General features: G+C 45.9%; 1 protein-coding gene across 1 annotated transcript in view; it reads right to left on the bottom strand.

Annotated features, from left to right (window-relative positions):
- Nucleotides 1-20,053, bottom strand: part of LOC125459828 (vacuolar protein sorting-associated protein 4A) — a 60,526-nt gene that overhangs the window by 23,132 nt on the left and 17,341 nt on the right. The window contains exons 2-5 of the mRNA XM_059651828.1: nucleotides 11,015-11,126; nucleotides 10,102-10,249; nucleotides 9,435-9,496; nucleotides 2,416-2,535 (exon numbers count right to left, since the gene is read on the bottom strand). Coding sequence (XP_059507811.1) covers nucleotides 2,416-2,535; nucleotides 9,435-9,496; nucleotides 10,102-10,249; nucleotides 11,015-11,126 — 442 coding nt within the window. The remainder of the gene's footprint in view (nucleotides 1-2,415; nucleotides 2,536-9,434; nucleotides 9,497-10,101; nucleotides 10,250-11,014; nucleotides 11,127-20,053) is intronic.

Here is a 20,053-nt window from a genome sequence, read left to right as displayed (position 1 = left end):
ACGTTCTTGTGCACCTTTCCTGCACCGTCTCTAAATATCTTCACATCCTTCCGAAATCATGTCCAGAACTGGATGCAATACTCCTATTCAGGCCAAAACACTCTTTTAAGCTACTCTGACAGGACCATATTTCATCCATGCTTATATTTCTCGTAATCCTTCTTAATCTGTTCCTAATTAATAATCTGAAGCAATCCTTCAGTATTATTCAAAATGGTCAAGTCTTTTATGCAACTTACTACTTGTTACAACCTCTATATTCAGATCCACTCCCTGCCAATTTAGATTAATACATGTAAGCGAATCTTCCTATAAGCATACTGGTCCCAGTCCTATTCAATGAGTTCTTCCTACCCCAGAACTGGCCCTGATGTCCCAAGAATCTGAAGCCCTTCCTCCTGCGTCATACCTCAAGCCACACACTGATCCTCCCCATCTTCCTATTTCTCCTCTCACAACCACGGCTCCTGAAACATTTAATTGTTTTTTGTTAAGATCTGCCTAAGTGTTTCTAATATTTTCCATTTTATTTTAGATTCTATTTTCAATATTTTGCATTTTCGACAGACCTTCAAATCAATCAGCCTTAATCCCATATCCTTACAGACCTCTTTTACATATCTCAGTCAACCTTGAACACAATTTCTTTAACTTTCTGCTGTTGATCCAAAACATTGCTGTACAAATCTCAGCTGTAACTGACTAACAATAGTTCCTCATTAAAGACCTAAAGAACTTTTTTGTTCCTTTCATTTGTGGGATGTGGGCATCGCTGGCTGGCCAGCATTTCTTGCCCAACCCTAGTTGCGAGATGATGGTGGTGAGCGGCCTTCTTGAACTGCTGCAATCCTCCTGCTGTGGGTTGACCCACAATGCTATTAGGGAGGGAACTGTAGGATTTTGACCCAGCAACAGCGAAGGAACAGCAATATATTTCCAAGTCAGCATCGTGAGTGACTTGGAGGGGAACCTGGAGGTGGTGGTGTTACCATGTATTTGATGCCCTTGTCTTTCGAGATGGAAGTGGTCATGGATTTGGAAGGTGCTGTCTGAAGATCTTTGGTGAATTTACCGCAGATACTGTAAATCAGAAACAAATACTGAAATTGCTGGAAAAGCTTAGCAGATCTAGCAGCATCTATGGAGAGAAATCAGAGTTAATGTTTCGGGTAGAGTGACCCTTGCTCAGAACTGTTCAGACAAGGTGAAAACAAAAAACAAACATGGGACTGTACCTCAGGACCTGTCAGCAAATAGGGAACAGGCAAGAAACACACAGGCTGCAAAGTGAACAGGGTCTTAAAAAACGTTCATTCACATGTAGGCATCGCTAGCCATGCCAGCACTGATTGCCTATCCATAATTGCCCAGAGGGTTATTAACAGTGTACCACATTGTTATGAGCCTGAAGTCACATGTAAGCCAGGTCCCAAGTAATGATAGCAGATGTGCTACCCTAAAACATTTTGTGAACCAGATAGGTTTTTCCCAAAATCAACAATGGCTTTACCGACGTAACAGGTCCACAGAGGATGCCACATCCCTAGCCGTGCACTCATCCCTGGAACACCTGGACAACAAACACACCTATGTCAAATGCTCATTGACTACAGCTCCAACACCATTAACCCCTCCAGATGGATCTCAAAACTGCAAGATCTTGGTCTCGGCTTCTCTCCCTGCAACTAGATCCTCAGCTTTCTGAACCATAGGCTGCAGTGAGGATAGGTAACTGTACTTCCTCCACAATAACACTCAACACTGCAGTGCCCCAAGGATGCGCCCTCAGCCCCCTACTGTACTCCCTTCACACCTACGACTGTGTTACCAATTTCTGAATGAACGCAATCTACAAGTTCACTACAACACCTAGGTGCAATGGATACCTAACGACGAGTCAAAATACAGAAGGGAGACAGAGGGCTTGGTGGCATGGTGCAATGAAAACAATCTGTCTCTCAACTTCGGCAAAACTAATGTACTGATCATCAACTTCAGAAAGAAAGGAAGAGAACACCGCCCCCCCCCCCCCCCCCAATCTACAGCAACGGAACGGAGGTTGAGAGTGAAAAGCATCAACAGCTTCTTTCCAGCCATTATCAGACTGCTGAATGGACCATAGACTCAAAATGTGCAACTCGCAACCCTTTGCTTGCTGTGATCTGCCTGTACCACTTGTAAACAAAGCTTCTCACTGTATTCCGATACACACGACAATAAAATCAAAAAATCATCATTAGTGTCTAAATTCTAGATTTGTACCAAATTCAAATTGCATCTGTCATGGCAGAATTCGAATCCAGGTCTATAAAACATTACCTGGGTCCTCGTGATGAAACCACTAAGCCATCAACTCCCTTGCTGAGTTAGAAGTAAATCTCTGACAAAAGTAAACTTTGAAATATAAAAACATACCTGTGAACAGATGAGGGAACTTGATGGGTAAAATCACTGCTTCCTTCAAGGCTTCCTTTGCTACCTCCAAACCGGCTACATCATTCCATCGCACATTGGGCTTCTCCATCACAATAGCACCTATAACGGAACAAGACTGTGACTGCTAACAACAAAGTTACAAACACACTGTCAGAAACCTTCAAAATCTTTTTTTTGAAATATGAAGATTTTGCTAGCCAAGATTCAAATTCATGAAATCCCCAAAAAGTGATAATACCACAGGTTTGCATTTATTCACAAACCATTCGCCAACTTAATGCATAGAATGTGCAAAAAGCATACATTAATCTATTCAAAAAAGTGATCTGAAATGAGAATACAGAATGTGAACACTTGAAAACAAATGGGAAACTTCATATGCTATGCCTGAGTTCATAAAGCCACAAGATATAGTAGCAGCGGTAGTCCATTCAGCCCTTTGAGTCTAGTCTGAAATTTCGAGGTCATAGCTAATAATCCAAGACTCCATTTTCCTACCTTGCCCCATAACACTCAATTCCCTTACTGGTTCAAAATTTGTCTATCTCACTTCTGAATATACTTACTAACCCAGCCTTGACAGCCTCTGTGGCGAAGAATTCCAGACTCATCTGGTGATCAACTTTGTTTTAAATGTGGGACTCCCTATTCTGATGTTATGCCCTCTGGTCCTAGGCTGTTGTATACGGATGAACAACCTCCCTGTCCAACTCCAAATCCCTAAGAAGGTTTCAATAAGGTAGACATAGAACATTACAGCACAGTACAGGCCCTTCGGCCCTCGATGTTGTGCCGACCTGTCATACCGATCTCAAGCCCATCTAACCTACACTATTCCATGTACGTCCATATGCTTATCCAATGACAACTTAAATGTACCTGAAGTTGGCGAATCTACTACCGTTGCAGGCAAAGCGTTCCATACCCTTACTACTCTGAGTAAAGAAACTACCTCTGACATCTGTCCTATATCTTTCACCCCTCAATTTAAAGCTATGTCCCCTCGTGCTCGCCGTCACCATCCTAGGAAAAAGGTTCTCCTATCCACCCTATCTAACTCGCTGATTATTTTATATGTTTCAATTAAGTCACCTCTCAATCTTCTTCTCTCTAATGAAAACAGCCTCAAGTCCCTCAGCCTTTCCTCGGAAGACCTTCCCTCCATACCAGGCAACATCCTAGTAAATCTCCTCTGCACCCTTTCCAAAGGTTCCACATCCTTCTTATAATGCGGTGACCAGAACTGTACACAATATTCCAAGTCCGGCCGCACCAGAGTTTTGTACAGCTTCACCATAACCTCTTGGTTCCGGAACTCGATTCCTCTATTAATAAAAGCTAAAACACTGTATGTCTTCTTAACAGCCCTGTCAACCTGGGTGGCAACTTCCAAGGATCTGTGTACATGGACACCGAGATCTCTCGGTTCATCTACACTACTAAGAATCTTACCATTAGCCCTGTACTTTGCCTTCCGGTTACTCCTACCAAAGTGCATCACCTCACACTTGTCTGCATTAAACTCCATTTGCCACCTCTCAGCCCAGCTCTGCAGCTTATCTATGTCTGTCTGCAACCTACAGTATCCTTCGTCACTATCCACAACTCCACCGACCTTAGTGTCGTCTGCAAATTTACTAACCCATCCTTCTACTCCCTCATTCAGGTCATTTATAAAAACGTCAAACAGCAGTGGACCCAACACCGACCCTTGCCACTAGTAACTGGTCTCCAGGATGAACATTTCCCATCAACTACCACCCTCTGTCTTCTTTCAGCAAGCCAATTTCCGATCCAAACTGCTATATCTCCCACAATCCCATTCCTCCGCATTTTGTACAATAGCCTATTGTGGGGGACCTTATCGAACGCCTTGCTGAAATCCATATACACATCAACTGGTTTACTCTCACCTACCTGTTTGGTCACCTTCTCAAAGAGCTCAATAAGGTTTGTGAGGCACGACCTTCCCTTCACTAAACCGTGCTGACTATCCCGAAACAATTTATTAGAACATAGAACATAGAACAGTACAGCACAGAACAGGCCCTTCAGCCCACAATGTTGTGACGACCATTGATCCTCATGTATGCACCCTCAAATTTCTGTGACCATATGCATGTCCAGCAGTCCCTTAAATGACCCCAATGACCTTGCTACCACAACTGGTGCTGGCAACGCATTCCATGCTCTCACAACTCTCTGTGTAAAGAACCCGCCTCTGACATCCCCTCTATACTTTCCACCAACCAGCTTAAAACTATGACCCCTCGTGCTAGCCATTTCTGCCCTGGGAAATGGTATCTGGCTATCAACTCTATCTCTGCCTCTCATTATCTTGTATACCTTAATCAGATCCCCTCTCCTCCTCCTTTTCTCCAATGAAAAGAGACCAAGCTCAGTCAGCCTCTCTTATTAAGCTAAGCCCTCCAGTCCAGGCAGCATCCTGGTAAACCTCCTCTGAACCCTCTCCAAAGCATCCACATCTTTCCTATAATACGGCAACCAGAACTGGACGCAGTATTCCAAGTGCGGTCTAACCAAAGCTTTATAGAGCTGCAACAAGATCTCACGACTCTTAAACTCAATCCCCCTGTTAATGAAAGCCAAAACACCATATGCTTTCTTAACAACCCTGTCCACTTGGGTGGCCATTTTAAGGGATCTATGTATCTGCACACCAAGGTCCCTCTGTTCCTCCACACTGTCAAGAATCCTATCCTTAATCCTGTACTCAGCTTTCAAATTCGACCTTCCAAAATGCATCACCTCGCATTTATCCAGGTTGAACTCCATCTGCCACCTCTCAGCCCATCTCTGCATCCTGTCAATGTCCCTCTGCGGCCTACAACAGCCCTCTATACTGTCAACGACACCTCCGACCTTTGTGTCATCTGCAAACTTGCTGACCCATCCTTCAATCCCCTCATCCAAGTCATTAATAAAAATTACAAACAGTAGAGGCCCAAGGACAGACCCCTGTGGAACCCCACTCACCACTGACTTCCAGGCAGAATATTTTCCTTCTACTACCACTCGCTGTCTTCTGTTGGCCAGCCAATTCTGTATCCAAGAAGCTAAGTTCCCCTGTATCCCATTCCTCCTGACCTTCTGAATGAGCCTACCATGGGGAACCTTATCAAATGCCTTACTGAAGTCCATATACACCACATCCACAGCTCGACCCTCATCAACTTTTTCTAGTCACATCCTCAAAAAACTCGATAAGGTTTGTGAGGCATGACCTACCCCTCACAAAGCCGTGTTGACTGTATTTGATCAAGCCATGCTCCTCCAGATGGTCATAAATCCTATCCCTCAGAATCCTTTCTAACACCTTGCAGACGACAGACATGAGGCTTACTGGTCTGTAATTGCCGGGGATTTCCCTATTTCCTTTCTTGAAGAGAGGAATTACATTTGCATCTCTCCAGTCCTCAGGTACTACTCCAGTGGAGAGCGAGGATGCAAAGATCTTCACAAGTGGCGAAGCAATTTCATTTCTCGCTTCCCAAAGCAGCCGAGGACAAATCTGGTCCGGGCCTGGCGACTTGTCAATCTTAATGTTTGACAAAATTTTCAGCACATCAGCTTCCTCTATCTCTATCCATTCCAGCATGCACACCTATTCTTTTCTAGATGATTATAAATCCTATCCCTTATAACCCAATCCAACACTTTTTACCAACAATCCAACACTTTTTACCAACATTCTTCTAAATTCAGTTCTTGAGATGTATTGGAAACTTGCCAATGCACCACATTTAATTAAAAAGGGAAGGAGACAAACACTATAAACAAATTAGATTAACATGTGATATGGGAGAATGTTACAGTCTATTATAAAGAATACAATAGCAGACCATTTAGAAATGCATAATACAATCAAGCAGAGTCAGCATGGCTTAATTTAAGGGAAGACAAGTCTGACAAAGTTACTCTAGAATAATTTGAGCAAATAAAAGCAGGCTAGGTAAAGGAGAAATAGCGAATGCAACACAGTTGGATTTTCAAAAGGCATTTGATTAAATTCCACGTATTAGGCTACTAAATGAGAGAAGCGCTCATGGCTTTGGAGCTAATACGTTAGCATGGATAGACCACTGGCTGGTGAATAGAAGACAGGGTTGGGTTAACGGGGACATTTTCAGGTTGGCAATCTTAAATGAGGGAAGTGAATGCACAACAGCGAGGTCTGTAGCTGACACAAAAATGGGTGGGAAGGCATTTGGTAAGATTGTCACAAAGAGTCAGCAGAGGGATATAGACAGGTTAAGTCAGAGGACAAAAATTTGTCAGATGGAATATAATGTGGGGAATCTGAGATTAAGCACAATGGCAGGAGAAATAGAGGAGCTGAATACAATTTAAATGAAGAAAAAACAAAGCTATGAGAGAGAGATTTGGGACTACTCACCCATGAATCACAAGGAGCTAGCATTTAAGTTTGGGCGTAATAAGAAAGGCAAATGGAACGTTGGCCTTTATTTCAATGGGAATGCAGCAAATAGTTTGCTAAAACTATACATGGTAATATTTAGGCCAGTGAACAGTTTTGGGCCCCTCATCTAGCAAAAATATACTGGCACTGGAGGCAGTATAGAGAACATTCACTAGACTGATACCAGGTAAGAAAGGACTATCTGATGAGGAGAGATTAAGTAGACTGAGCTGATCATTATCACATGACTATTTGTGGAAGCTTGTCACCAAACTTTGGCCACCATTTCCAAACTACAACAGCAATTCCAATTCAAAAAGAACTCTTGCTCTATTGTGGTACCTCCTGTAGTCTCATGTAAAGTGTTTTTTTTTAAATTTCCTTTATTCTATAATCTGGGCAACATCCCTAACTGCTCTTGAAATGGATGGCTTGCCAGGCCATTTCAGAGCACAGTTAACAGTCAGATTGCCACCGGTCTGGAATCACATTTAGGTCAGACTAAGCAAATTGCCAGGAGATTGGCCTGGGCCTCTGGATTGTCAGTTCAATGACACTTACCACAATGTCACTGCCTCACCAGCAAACAAATGTATTTTTTAAATACATGAACAATTAAATGAATGGATGAAGGTGTGGAAAGGCTCTGTTCAATTATTAATCTAGTTTGACTGACAATTTGATTTTCAGACACAGCGACTTAGAAAACATAGGAGATAGGAGGAGAAAGAGGCCATTCAGCCCTGCAAGCCTGCTCTGCCATTTTTCACGATAATGGCTGATCATCCAGCTCAATAGCCTAATCCTGCTTTCTCCCCATAACTTTTGATTCCCTTCCGATTCCATTTGCCCCAAGTGCTATATCTAGTTGCCTCCCTCAAGGCTGACCTCTGGTTCTGGATGCACCTACCATCAGGAACAGCCTCCCTGCATCTACACTGTCCAGTCCTGTTAGAATTTTATAAGTGTCTCCGAGACACCCTTCATTCATCTGAACTCCAGCGAAAACAATCCTAACCATACATCAGTCCCACCATCCCTAGAATCAGCCTGGTAAATCTTCGCTACACTCCCTCGGGAGCAAGAGCATGCTTCCTCAGAAAAGGAAGCCAAAACTGCACATAATATTCTAGGTGTGACCTCACCAAGGTCCTGTACACCTATAACTACTCCCTACTCCTTTATTCAAAACTTCTCGCAATGAAGGCCAACATACCATTCACCTTCTTTACTGCCTGCCGTACCTGCATGCTTACCTTCAGCATCTGGTACACAGGGACACCCAGGTCCTGCTGCACACTCCCCTCTCCCACTTTACAGCCATTCAGGTAGAATGTGCCTTCTAGTTTTTGCTTCTAAAGTGAATAACCTCATTTCCCCAAATTATACTGCATTTGCCATTGATTTACCGACTCAGCCAAACTGTCGAGATCATGCTGAAGGATCTTTGCATCCTCGTCACAATTCACCCTCCTACCCAACTTGGTATCATCTGCAAACTTTAAGACACTTTCTGAAAGTCCAATTATACCACATCGACTGGCTCCCCCCTTGTCAACTCTACCTTCATAGATTTCCAACAAATTTGTCAAGCATGATTTGCCCTTTATAAATCCATGCTGACTGTCAGATTCTGCTCCTGCTTTCTAAATGTTCCACTATAAAGTCTTTGATAATGGATTCAAGAATTTTCCCCACGACCAACATAAGGCTCACTGGTCTGCAATTCCCTGTTTTCTCTCTATCCTTCTTTTTGAATATTGGTGTGACATTAGCCCCCCTCAATGTGCAGGGACTGCTCCAGAGTCTACAGAATCCCAGAATATGACCACTGATGCATCCACTATTTCTAGTGCTATCTCCTTAAGCACTCTGGGACGTAAAGTATCAGGACCTGGGGATCTTCAACCCCAATTTTCCCAGCACCATTTCTCTACTAATATTGATCTCCCTCAATTCTTGCCTCTCACTAGATCTTGCATTCTGCTACATTTCTGGTATCTGATTTGTGTCTGGTATCTGATTATAATTGCTCATCCCTAAGGGGTCTTGAGTGGCATCCAGTCCTGTTTGAGCCATTGTCTTCAATCTCTGCCACAAATTCCATTCGCTTACTTCTGAATTTGCCCCTCTCCCTGGCCACAGTCTGCAGCTCATCCAAAATTGAGGCTATTCACATCCACTGCATCCTATTTTACCTTGAGCTTTGTTACACATTTTCTCTATAACCAAGCCCACTATCACCAAAATATCACCCATCTGCAACCTTGCCTCAGCTTATCTGCTACTGAAAGCCTCATCCATACTTGCAAAATGCGACTATGTAAAGTGCTTGCTGATTCATATTTTCATTTGCCCCATCCATCAACTCTGGAATTCTACTGCCAATTTCACTCCAAATGCTATTTATCCATAAATTCAGTGCTCACTGATCTACACTGGTTTCCAGCCAAGCAATGCTTCCAAAATTCTCAACCATGTGTTTAAAATCCTTAACATCAAGACGAAGTAGACTAAGATGCAGGTATCTGGCTGCATGAGAACATGTTACACTCACCCATCAACTGCTCCTGCAGTTTCTTCTTCTCTGGATTTTCTTCTTCACTATCACTGTCGCTCCTAGGAGAGGAGGAATTGAAACAAGTGAATTGCAGCAACACAGACAGCAATAATGCAGGAAAATGGTTAGGGTTGTGAAAGGAAAAAGTTCACATATAGCAGGTTCAAATAAATATAAAAACTGGAAACTGCTAAATATGAAAAGGTAATTACGAAAATATTAAGAAATCAGCAAATAGCAAAGAGATAATAGTGTAACACGTATCATCTATATTCAACTTCACCCAGCCACCATTCACTATGAGAACAAGCACATAAAAACACACCTTATCGTCTGTCACAAACACAGATTTTCATTCCCCTGTAATTTCTTCCATTAATACCTCACCCTCATGCAAAATGTTCACCTGGACTTCCAATTTTAGTACCAACTGATTCACTTTTAATTCGTGGTAACTCCCTCTCCACTCCTCATCAAACCCAATAATATGCATCCACCTCACATCACCATACTGTTTATGCCTACCCGCTCCTCTCCAGATGTTCACCCAGGGAAGTAAACTGTCTGCCAACCTCCCACTCTGAGTAATGCATGTATCAATCTCCATTAGCCATGCACATGACCATTATTCCAGTTTTTCTCCCAAATGAGCCCCCATCCATACCCCTTGTCATTTTGCTGTGTTTCTTTCACTGGCTTCTTGCCGCGTTTGTCTTTGTTTTTTAAATATTCCTTCAGTTTTTCTGCACGGTCCAGGTACTGAACACACTTCGCTCGAATACTCTCCTTTGCCTTCTCTCCATGAGCCTCATCTGCAATGAAAACAGTGGAATATCTTGACTACAGTAACCCTAAGATGGGGCACTGCCTCCAACATCCCAGAAGGAGAGACCTGGTTACGAGTCACCAGAAAATGTTTCCTGCTTGTACTGATGACAGCATGAGGGCATATTTCCACTACCCAGTGATACCCTGTCTCTGGATATCTGCTGACATTTCACCAATCTAGCCAATCTTTTACATATTCACAAATCAGTCAACAGTGGTCAGCAGCAGGGGGCATTTAATAATGAACAGGAGCAGGAACAGCAGCTGATTTCCCCTCTCTCTAATTCAGCGGTCCCTCAGTATTATTCAGGAGAAGTCCTGAACTCTGCTCCCTTTGATCCAAGGGTACTGAAGTCCAATCCTGTGCCTCCAATGTCCAATCTGAGGCCCACTAATTCAACATAGGGCAGGTATTAGACTCAAAGCTTGTGGTGAGCTTGGTGTACAATCTGTCTGAAGTGAGCCAAATTGGAACTCCGTTCCTACCATCATTTTGGGTGTACTTACACCAGATGAACTGCCGTTCAAGGCGACAGCACAACATGGCATCCCCAAAAAACTGGGGGTGGATACAAATGCTGGCCATGCCAGCTCTGCTCACATTTCCTGAAATAAAATATATCCAGAGAATGCAAGTTCAAATCCCACAATGGCAGATTGTGAATTTGAATTTAGTTAGAAAAATTAAATCTGGGAATAAAAAAGCTGGTAACCCAACTGGTTCATTAATGTCCATGGAGAACTCTCACATTTAATGGCATGCAGGAAGTATTCCACTGCATGCTGATACAGCCTCAATGCCTCTTCATAGTTCTTTGCCTTGTCTTCTTCTGTGGCTTTAGTTACAAGGTCAATTGCTTTCTGAAACAGTTAAAAATAAGTTACATTAATGCATAGTTCACTCCTGGAAAGAGGAAAAATCAAACCATCATCACTAACCACACCATTCTTACCTCTGTGCTCTGCTAGTTAGAACATAGAACAGTACAGGCCCTTCGGCCCACAATGTTGTGCCGAACTTTTACCCTAAACCGGAGGTCTATCTCATCTCCACCCCGACCTTATATTGTCATCCATGTGCCTATCTAACAGCCACTTAAATGCCCCTAATGAGGCTAACTCCACTACCCTCCCCAGCAATACATTCCACACCCCGAACATTCTCTGAGTAAAGAACCTACTTCTGATGTCTCCCCTTTATTTACCTCCACTCACTTTAGAACTATGCCTCCTCATAATAGCCACCTCCACCCTAGTAAAAAGCCTCTGGCTGTCCACTCTATCTACACCTATGATCATTTTGTACACCTCTTTCAAGTCACCTCTCATCCTTCGTCATTGTAAAGAGAAAAGCCCTAGCTCTCTCAGCCTTTCCTCATAAGACCTTCCCTCCATTCCAGGCAACATCCTGGTAAATTTCCTCTGCACCTTTTTCCAACGCTTCCATATCTTTCCTATAATGAGGCGACCAGAACTGGACACAATACTCCAGATGTGGCCAAACCAGGCTTTTGTATAGCTGGAGCATAACTTCACGGCTCTGGAACTCAATCCCTCTATTAATGAAAGCTAACACACCACATGCCTTCTTAACAACTCGATCCACCTGGGTGGCAGCTTTCAGGGAACTGTGGACATGAACCCCAAGATCCCTCTGCTCCTCCACACTGGCAAGAATCTTTCCGTTAACCCTGTATTCTGCTTTCAAGTTTGTCCTTCCAAAATGAATCACCTCACACTTTTCAGGGTTAAATTCCATCTGCCACTTCTCAGCCCAGTTCTGATCCTGTCAACGTCCCTTTGTAACCTAGAACAGCCCTCTGCACTGTCCACAATGTGACCCACCTTTGTATTGTCCGGGAACTTACTAATCCACCTACATCCAAATCATTTACAAAAATCACAAATACAAAGTTGACTGTGAGAACTTCCATTTTTTGGAATGATTATGCTCCATGCAACACTGAATTTTGGGGCAGCCTAATTGATCTGAATAAATCATATGGTTTTGTACTAAACGACACATTAGTATTGGTGGGCAGCAGTAACCAACAAACCCAAATTCATAAAAAGAACATTGACTGAAAGAAAATGTTCCAAGAGGCTTCGCAGATGCATTATAAAATGAACATGACACTGAGCCACACAAGACAATATCAGATCAAATGGCTAAATATTTGGTCAAAGAGGTTCAGTTTCAACGAATGAAAAGAGGAAAATGAGGTGGACTGATACTGCAAGGGAATTCCAGGTTTGTTCAGTTAGACAACTGAAGGCACAACTACTAGTTGTGAAGCACCCGATATTGGGAGCAGACAACAGGACAGAGTTCGAGGAGCACACTGATCTCAGAGGGTTGTAGAGTTGGAGGAGAATACAGAGATAAGGAAGGGGTGAGACCATGGAGTCAATTGAAAACAAGGACAAGAACTACAAATCAAGGCACGACTTGTCTGAGAGGCAACGTAGATCAGTGAGAACAACAGTGATCGGGAATCATACTTGTGTTTGTGAAGGCACAAACAGCAGAGTTCAACTGCAGGGGAACTGGAAGAACTGCCAGGGGTTTGCTGGGATACTCAAATCTATCATAGGCATGAAGGCAATGCCATATTTTTAATAAAGACCTAGGGCCTGCTCAACCCTACATTCCAGAACCAAGCATTATGTGGAAATACAGCTCCGCGCTTCATCTTGTCAAGTTCTCCTTAATCTTATCAACAAGCTCAAAACATTTTCGACCAGAGGAGTCTGCAGAAAGAAATGCAAATCCAATCTTTTCAACACTGACAGAAAAAAAAGGAACATTATACTATACCAACACGATACTTTCCTACAGTATAACATACCAATGCTATACTTTACCACACCACATGGCCTGTGTATGTTGGCAGACTTGAGAAATATTCCATGAGAGGATTTTGCAGCATGATTCAGGTGGATGGCACTGATGGTGAGTGACATGAAGGGATACTTGCAGGTGGTGGTATTCCATAAGTCTGCTGCCCTTCCACTTCCTCAGCAGAGGCCACAGGTTTGGAAGGGGCTATTTAAGAATTTTTGGTGAGTTGCTGCAGTCTATCTTGTAGGTGCCATTCTGCATTGACGGGGGAGGGAGTAATACTGAACGTGATGGTTTTGGTGCCAATCAAGTGGGTTATTTTGTCCTGGATAGAGTGGAGTTTAAGTTGTTGGCTGTAAAAATATTTATTAACTACTGTTTGACTTCACACTTTAGGAAGGAAGAAAAGGCTTTGGAGATGGTGCAGACAGCAGATACCATTATGTTACTTGGGGCTTGGAACTGGAGTTAGGTGGAGAGACTGGAAAAATTGAGATTGCTGCGCTGAGGAGCAAGTATTTCAAATAATGAATGGTTTTGATTTTAAAAAATTAACCAGAAGCTCAAGTGATCATTGGCCACAGCTGCAGCATAATTAACTAAAAGCAACCAAAGGCAACACATCCATCCTTTTTTTGAGGGCACAACTACTGCAGTGCCTGGCACAGCTGCACATATCGCAACCAAAGTGACAATTAGTGTGCGATCTGCATGGCAACTTTCAGGCACAGCTCAGAGGGAACACTGAATACAACCAGAATCATACAGGACAGAAACAGACCCTTCAGTCCAACTCATCCGTGCTGACCAAGTTTCCAAAACTAAATTAGTCCGATTTGCCTGCATTTGGGTCATATCCCTCTAAATCTTTTCCTATTAATATCCCTGTTCAGATGTCTTTTAAATGTTTTAACTGTACCTCATCTACTACTTTCTCTCGTGGTTCCTTCTACATATGAATCACTGTGTGGAAAAACCTGTCCGTCAGTGCTTTGCATCAATCACTGTTCAGTTTAGACGGTATCTGCATTTCTTTGGAAACTATACATAACATTTAATTGACGTCATTTTAACAGATTTGAGAAGTTTACAAGTTTTAACTATTTTCCTGCATGCTTTTGGAAAAGATACTTAATTATCATCAATATCAAAATGTAATACACATGGACAGCTGTATAAAATATAGCTTCACCAGAGCAGGTTAGTCTGGGACTAGCTTTTTAATCAGCCATTGGGTCGCTTTGTTCAGGTTTGTCGGTTCCATATGCACCACCCAAGAAAGAGTAATCACAAATACTTTTGTAGCTTTATGAAGCATTCTTACAGGCTCCCTAATGTGTTGATTAGCCTGGGGAATATAGTGTGGTGTAGAATAAATGGTGACTGGGCAGTTTCAGTCTCTGTTCCAGTTCATGGGGGAACGACCTTGCATATCTTGTCCTGCACTTGATGTGGAATGATGTCCGTTAAGCTATATAACCAAATGTACATGGGCTACGGCTTAATGCTTGCCTGAATTGCCCTTCATTTCTTGTAAACATTCAGTGACGTCAAGTTCAACTCGTATACAGACGAACCACATCTCTGTTGCCCTGTTCACTATCAGACTTCGTGTTCAACAGTCAACTCTAGATGAAATGAAATTTTCTTCAATTAAACGCTGAGAAGACGATAGCCATTGTTCTGATCCCTTCGAAGCACTGTACTGCCTGAAAGGCTGACTTCAGAGATGAAATGGGCCAAATCCTTCAAAATACGTTGCTTTACTTGAATATGGGAAAGAGAACACAACACCTGGGATACCATTACCAACAGAACAGACTCATGATGTGGAGGTGCCAGTGTTGAATGGGATGGACAAGGTCAGGAATCACATGACACCAGGTTACAGTCCAACAGGTTTACTTGAAAACACAAGCTTTTGCAGCCTTCCTCCTTCTTTGGGTGTTAGAGCATGATGGCATCAGACAGAGAAGTGAAAATTAAAAGTTTAAAGGGGCATTAGTGTTTGATGTATGGAACATTAAGATGGTGTTAAACCTCTAATCAGTTAGAAGATATAATTGAGTAATATGTAAATCCCCAAACAAGTGTGAGGTGATGCACTTTGGTAGGAGTAACCAGAAGGCAAAGTACTGGGCTAATGGTAAGATTCTTAGTAGTGTAGATGAACAGAGAGATCTCGGTGTCCATGTACACAGACCCTTGAAAGTTGCCACCCAGGTTGACAGGGCTGTTAAGAAGGCATACAGAGTTTTAGCTTTTATTAATAGAGGGATCGAGTTCCGGAACCAAGAGGTTATGCCGCATCTGTACAAAACTCTGGTGCGGCCGCACTTGGAGCATTGTGTACAGTTCTGGTCACCGCATTATAAGAAGGATGTGGAAGCTTTGGAAAGGGTGCAGAGGAGATTTACTAGGATGTTGCCTGGTATGGAGGGTAGGTCTTATGAGGAAAGGCTGAGGGACTTGAGGCTGTTTTCATTAGAGAGAAGAATGTTGAGAGGTGACTTAATTGAAACATATAAAATAATCAGAGGGTTAGATAGGGTGGATAGGGAGAACCTTTTTCCTAGGATGGTGACGGCGAGCACGAGGGGGCACAGCATTAAATTGAGGGGGTGAAAGATATAGGACAGATGTCAGAGGTAGTTTCTTTACTCAGACAGTAGTAAGGGAATGGAACGCTTTGCCTGCAACTGTAGTAGATTAGCCAACTTTAGGTACATTTAAGTCGTCACTGGACAAGCATATGGACGTACATGGAATAGTGTAGGTTAGATGGGCTTCAGATCGGTATGACAGGTCGGCGCAACATCGAGGGCCGAAGGGCCTGTACTGTGCTGTAATGTTCTATGTTCTATTTCTTTCGGGTCACTGCCCTGAGAGAACTAAAGGTTTTATCAGGGTGAAGAAGGGGCGACATTTTAGGTCAGATATTGCATGTTCCGTGCCGGGCCTTTTTAGAATCAGTTTGTGTTTTGGCCTAGATTCAGACTGGATTTATTTCTAAAGTAGGAATTTATAAAATGCCATTGTCTATAAATTCTGGTTTTTTGACCCAAGTAAAATGTATCAGCAATTACACATTTACCCCAAAGATTTACATGTGTGGAGGCAAGTGTAATGGTGCACGCATTCGTGGGGGAACGGTTGCGTGGTGGTAGAGAGAGACACACACACATACTCCCATCTCTCTCGCGCATGTGATCTATCTTCAGAGTCTCTTTCTCTCTTGCACACTCCCCTCTCCGAGAGGCATGAGCCTTCTCTCCCCTTCCCCATGCACGCTCTCCCGCGTGTGCCCCAGCCCACACACCATCCCTCCCTTTAGAACATAGAACATAACAGCACAGTACAGGTCCTTTGGCCCTCAATGTTCTACTGACCTGTCATACCGATCTCAAGCCCATCTAACCTACACTATTCCATGTACGTCCATATGCTTGTCCAATGACGACTTAAATGTACCCAAAGTTGGCAAATCTACTACCATTGCAGGCAAAGCGTTCCATCCCCTTACTACTCTGAGTGAAGAAACTATATCTGACATCTGTCCTCTATCTTTCACCCCTCAATTTAAAACTATGCCCCCTCATGCTCGCTGTCACCATCCTAGGAAAAAGGTTCTCCCTATCCACCCTATCTAACCCTCTGATTATTTTATATGTTTCAATTAAGTCACCTCTCAACCTTCTTCTCTCTAATGAAAACAGCCTCAAGTCCCTCTGCCTTTCCTCGTAAGACCTTCTCTCGATACCAGGCAACATGCTAATAAATCTCCTCTGCACCCTTTCCAAAGCTTCCACATCCTTCTTATAATGCGGTGACCAGAACTGTACACAATACTCCAAGTGTGGGCGCACCAGAGTTTTGTACAGCTGCAGCATAACCTCTTGGTTCCGGAACTCGATCCCTCTATTAATAAAAGCTAAAACTCTGTATGCCTTCTTAACAGCCCTGTCAACCTGGGTGGCAACTTTCAAGGATCTGTGTACATGGACATCAAGATCTCTCTGCTCACCTACACTACTAAGAATCTTACCATTAGCCCTGTACTTTGCCTTCCGGTTACTCCTACCAAAGTGGATCACCTCACACTTGTCTGCATTAAACTCCATTTGCCACCTCCCAGCCCAGCTCTGCAGCTTATCTATGTCTGTCTGCAACCTACAGCATCCTTCATCACTATCCACAACTCCACCGACCTTAGTGTCGTCTGCAAATTTACTAAGCCATCCTTCTACGCCCTCATCCACGTCATTTATAAAAATGACAAACAGCAGTGGACCCAACACCGACCCTTGCGGTACACCAGTAGTAACTGGTCTCCAGGATGAGACCTCCTTTACTCCTCCTCGCTCGCCCCATGCACCCTCACCATCGCGCGCCCTCTCACAAGCCCTCGCGCCCCCCCACTCCCCCCACCCCCACAAGGTCTTGTACACTCTCTCCACCCCCCCACAAGCTCTGGCACTCTCTCTCTCTCTCTCTCTCTCTCCCCCCACCCCCCCCACAAGCTCTGGCACTCTCTCTCTCTCCCCCCACCCCCCCCACCAGCTCTGGCACTCTCTCTCTCCCCCCCCCACCAGCTCTGGCACTCTCTCTCTCTCTCTCTCTCTCTCTCTCCTCCCCCCCCCCCCCCCACCAGCTCTGGCACTCTCTCTCTCTCTCTCTCTCCTCCCCCCCCCCACCAGCTCTGGCACTCTCTCTCTCTCCTCCCCCCCCCCCACCAGCTCTGGCACTCTCTCTCTCTCTCTCTCTCCTCCCCCCCCCCACCAGCTCTGGCACTCTCTCTCTCTCTCTCTCTCCTCCCCCCCCCCACCAGCTCTGGCACTCTCTCTCTCTCTCTCCCCCCCCCCCCCCCCCCACCAGCTCTGGCACTCTCTCTCTCTCTCCCCCCCCACCACCAGCTCTGGCACACTCTCTCTCTCTCTCTCCCCCCCCCCACCAGCTCTGGCACTCTCTCTCTCTCCCCCACCAGCTCTGGCACTCTCTCTCTCTCTCTCTCTCTCTCTCTCTCTCCCCCCCCACCAGCTCTGGCACTCTCTCTCTCCACCCCCCCCCCCCCCCACCAGCTCTGGCACACTCTCTCTCTCTCTCTCTCTCTCTCCCCCCCCACCAGCTCTGGCACTCTCTCTCCCCCCCCCCCACCAGCTCTGGCACTCTCTCTCTCCCCCCCCCCACCAGCTCTGGCTCTCTCTCTCTCTCTCTCTCTCCGCCCCCCCCCCCCCACCAGCTCTGGCTCTCTCTCTCTCTCTCTCTCTCTCTCTCTCTCTCTCTCCCCCCCCACCAGCTCTGGCTCTCTCTCTCTCTCTCTCTCTCTCTCTCTCTCTCTCTCTCCCCCCCCACCAGCTCTGGCTCTCTCTCTCTCTCCGCCCCCCCCCCCCCCCCCACCAGCTCTGTCTCTCTCTCTCTCTCTCCGCCCCCCCCCCCCCCACCAGCTCTGGCTCTCTCTCTCTCTCTCTCCCCCCCCCCCCACCAGCTCTGGCTCTCTCTCTCTCTCTCTCTCTCTCTCTCTCTCCCCCCCCCCCACCAGCTCTGGCTCTCTCTCTCTCTCTCTCCCCCCCCCCCCCACCAGCTCTGGCACTCACTCTCTCTCTCCCCCCCCCCCCACCAGCTCTGGCACTCTCTCTCTCTCCCCCCCCCCAACCAGCTCTGGCACTCTCTCTCTCTCTCTCTCTCTCTCTCCCCCCCCACCAGCTCTGGCACTCTCTCTCTCCCCCCCCCACAAGCTCTGGCACTCTCTCTCTCTCTCTCTCTCTCTCTCTCTCTCTCCCCCCCCCCCACCAGCTCTGGCACTCTCTCTCTCTCTCTCTCTCCCCCCCCACCAGCTCTGGCTCTCTCTCTCCCCCCCCCCACCAGCTCTGGCACTCTCTCACTCTCTCTTCCCCCCCCCCACCAGCTCTGGCACTCTCTCTCTCTCTCCCCCCCCCCCACCAGCTCTGGCACTCTCTCTCTCTCTCCCCCCCCACCAGCTCTGGCTCTCTCTCTCTCTCTCTCTCTCTCTCTCGCTCTCCCCCCCCCACCAGCTCTGGCTCTCTCTCTCTCTCTCTCCCCCCCCCACCAGCTCTGGCACTCTCTCTCTCTCTCCCCCCCCCCCCACCAGCTCTGGCACTCTCTCTCTCTCTCCCCCCCCCCCCCACCAGCTCTGGCACTCTCTCTCTCTCTCTCTCTCTCTCTCACCCCCCCCACCAGCTCTGGCACTCTCTCTCTCTCTCTCTCTCTCTCTCTCTCTCTCCCCCCCCCCACCAGCTCTGGCACTCTCTCTCTCTCCCCCCCCCACCAGCTCTGGCACTCTCTCTCTCCCCCCCCCCACCAGCTCTGGCACTCTCTCTCTCTCTCTCTCTCTCTCTCCCCCCCCCCCCACAAGCTCTGGCACTCTCTCTCTCTCTTACCCCCCACCCCCCCACACAAGCTCTGGCTCTCTCTCTCTCCCCACCCCCACAAGCTCTGGCACTCTCTCTCCCCCCCCCCCCCCCCCACAAGCTCTGGCTCTCTCTCTCTTCCCCCCCACAAGCTCTGGCTCTCTCTCTCTCTTCCCCCCCACAAGCTCTGGCTCTCTCTCTCTCTTCCCCCCCACAAGCTCTGGCTCTCTCTCTCAGCTCTGGCTCTCTCTCTCTCTCTTCCCCCCCACAAGCTCTGGCTCTCTCTCTCTCTTCCCCCCCACAAGCTCTGGCTCTCTCTCTCTCTCTTCCCCCCCACAAGCTCTGGCTCTCTCTCTCTCTCTTCCCCCCCACAAGCTCTGGCTCTCTCTCTCTCTCTTCCCCCCCACAAGCTCTGCCTATCTCTCTCTCTCTTCCCCCCCACAAGCTCTGGCTCTCTCTCTCTCTCTTCCCCCCCACAAGCTCTGGCTCTCTCTCTCTCTCTTCCCCCCCACAAGCTCTGCCTATCTCTCTCTCTCTTCCCCCCCACAAGCTCTGCCTATCTCTCTCTCTCTCTCTCT

This window comes from Stegostoma tigrinum, chromosome 16, assembly GCF_030684315.1.
Source record: "Stegostoma tigrinum isolate sSteTig4 chromosome 16, sSteTig4.hap1, whole genome shotgun sequence".
Taxonomy (NCBI): Eukaryota; Metazoa; Chordata; class Chondrichthyes; order Orectolobiformes; family Stegostomatidae; genus Stegostoma; species Stegostoma tigrinum.
The sequence above is the reverse complement of the archived record's forward strand: the minus strand, read 5'-3'. Positions and strand labels throughout refer to the sequence as shown.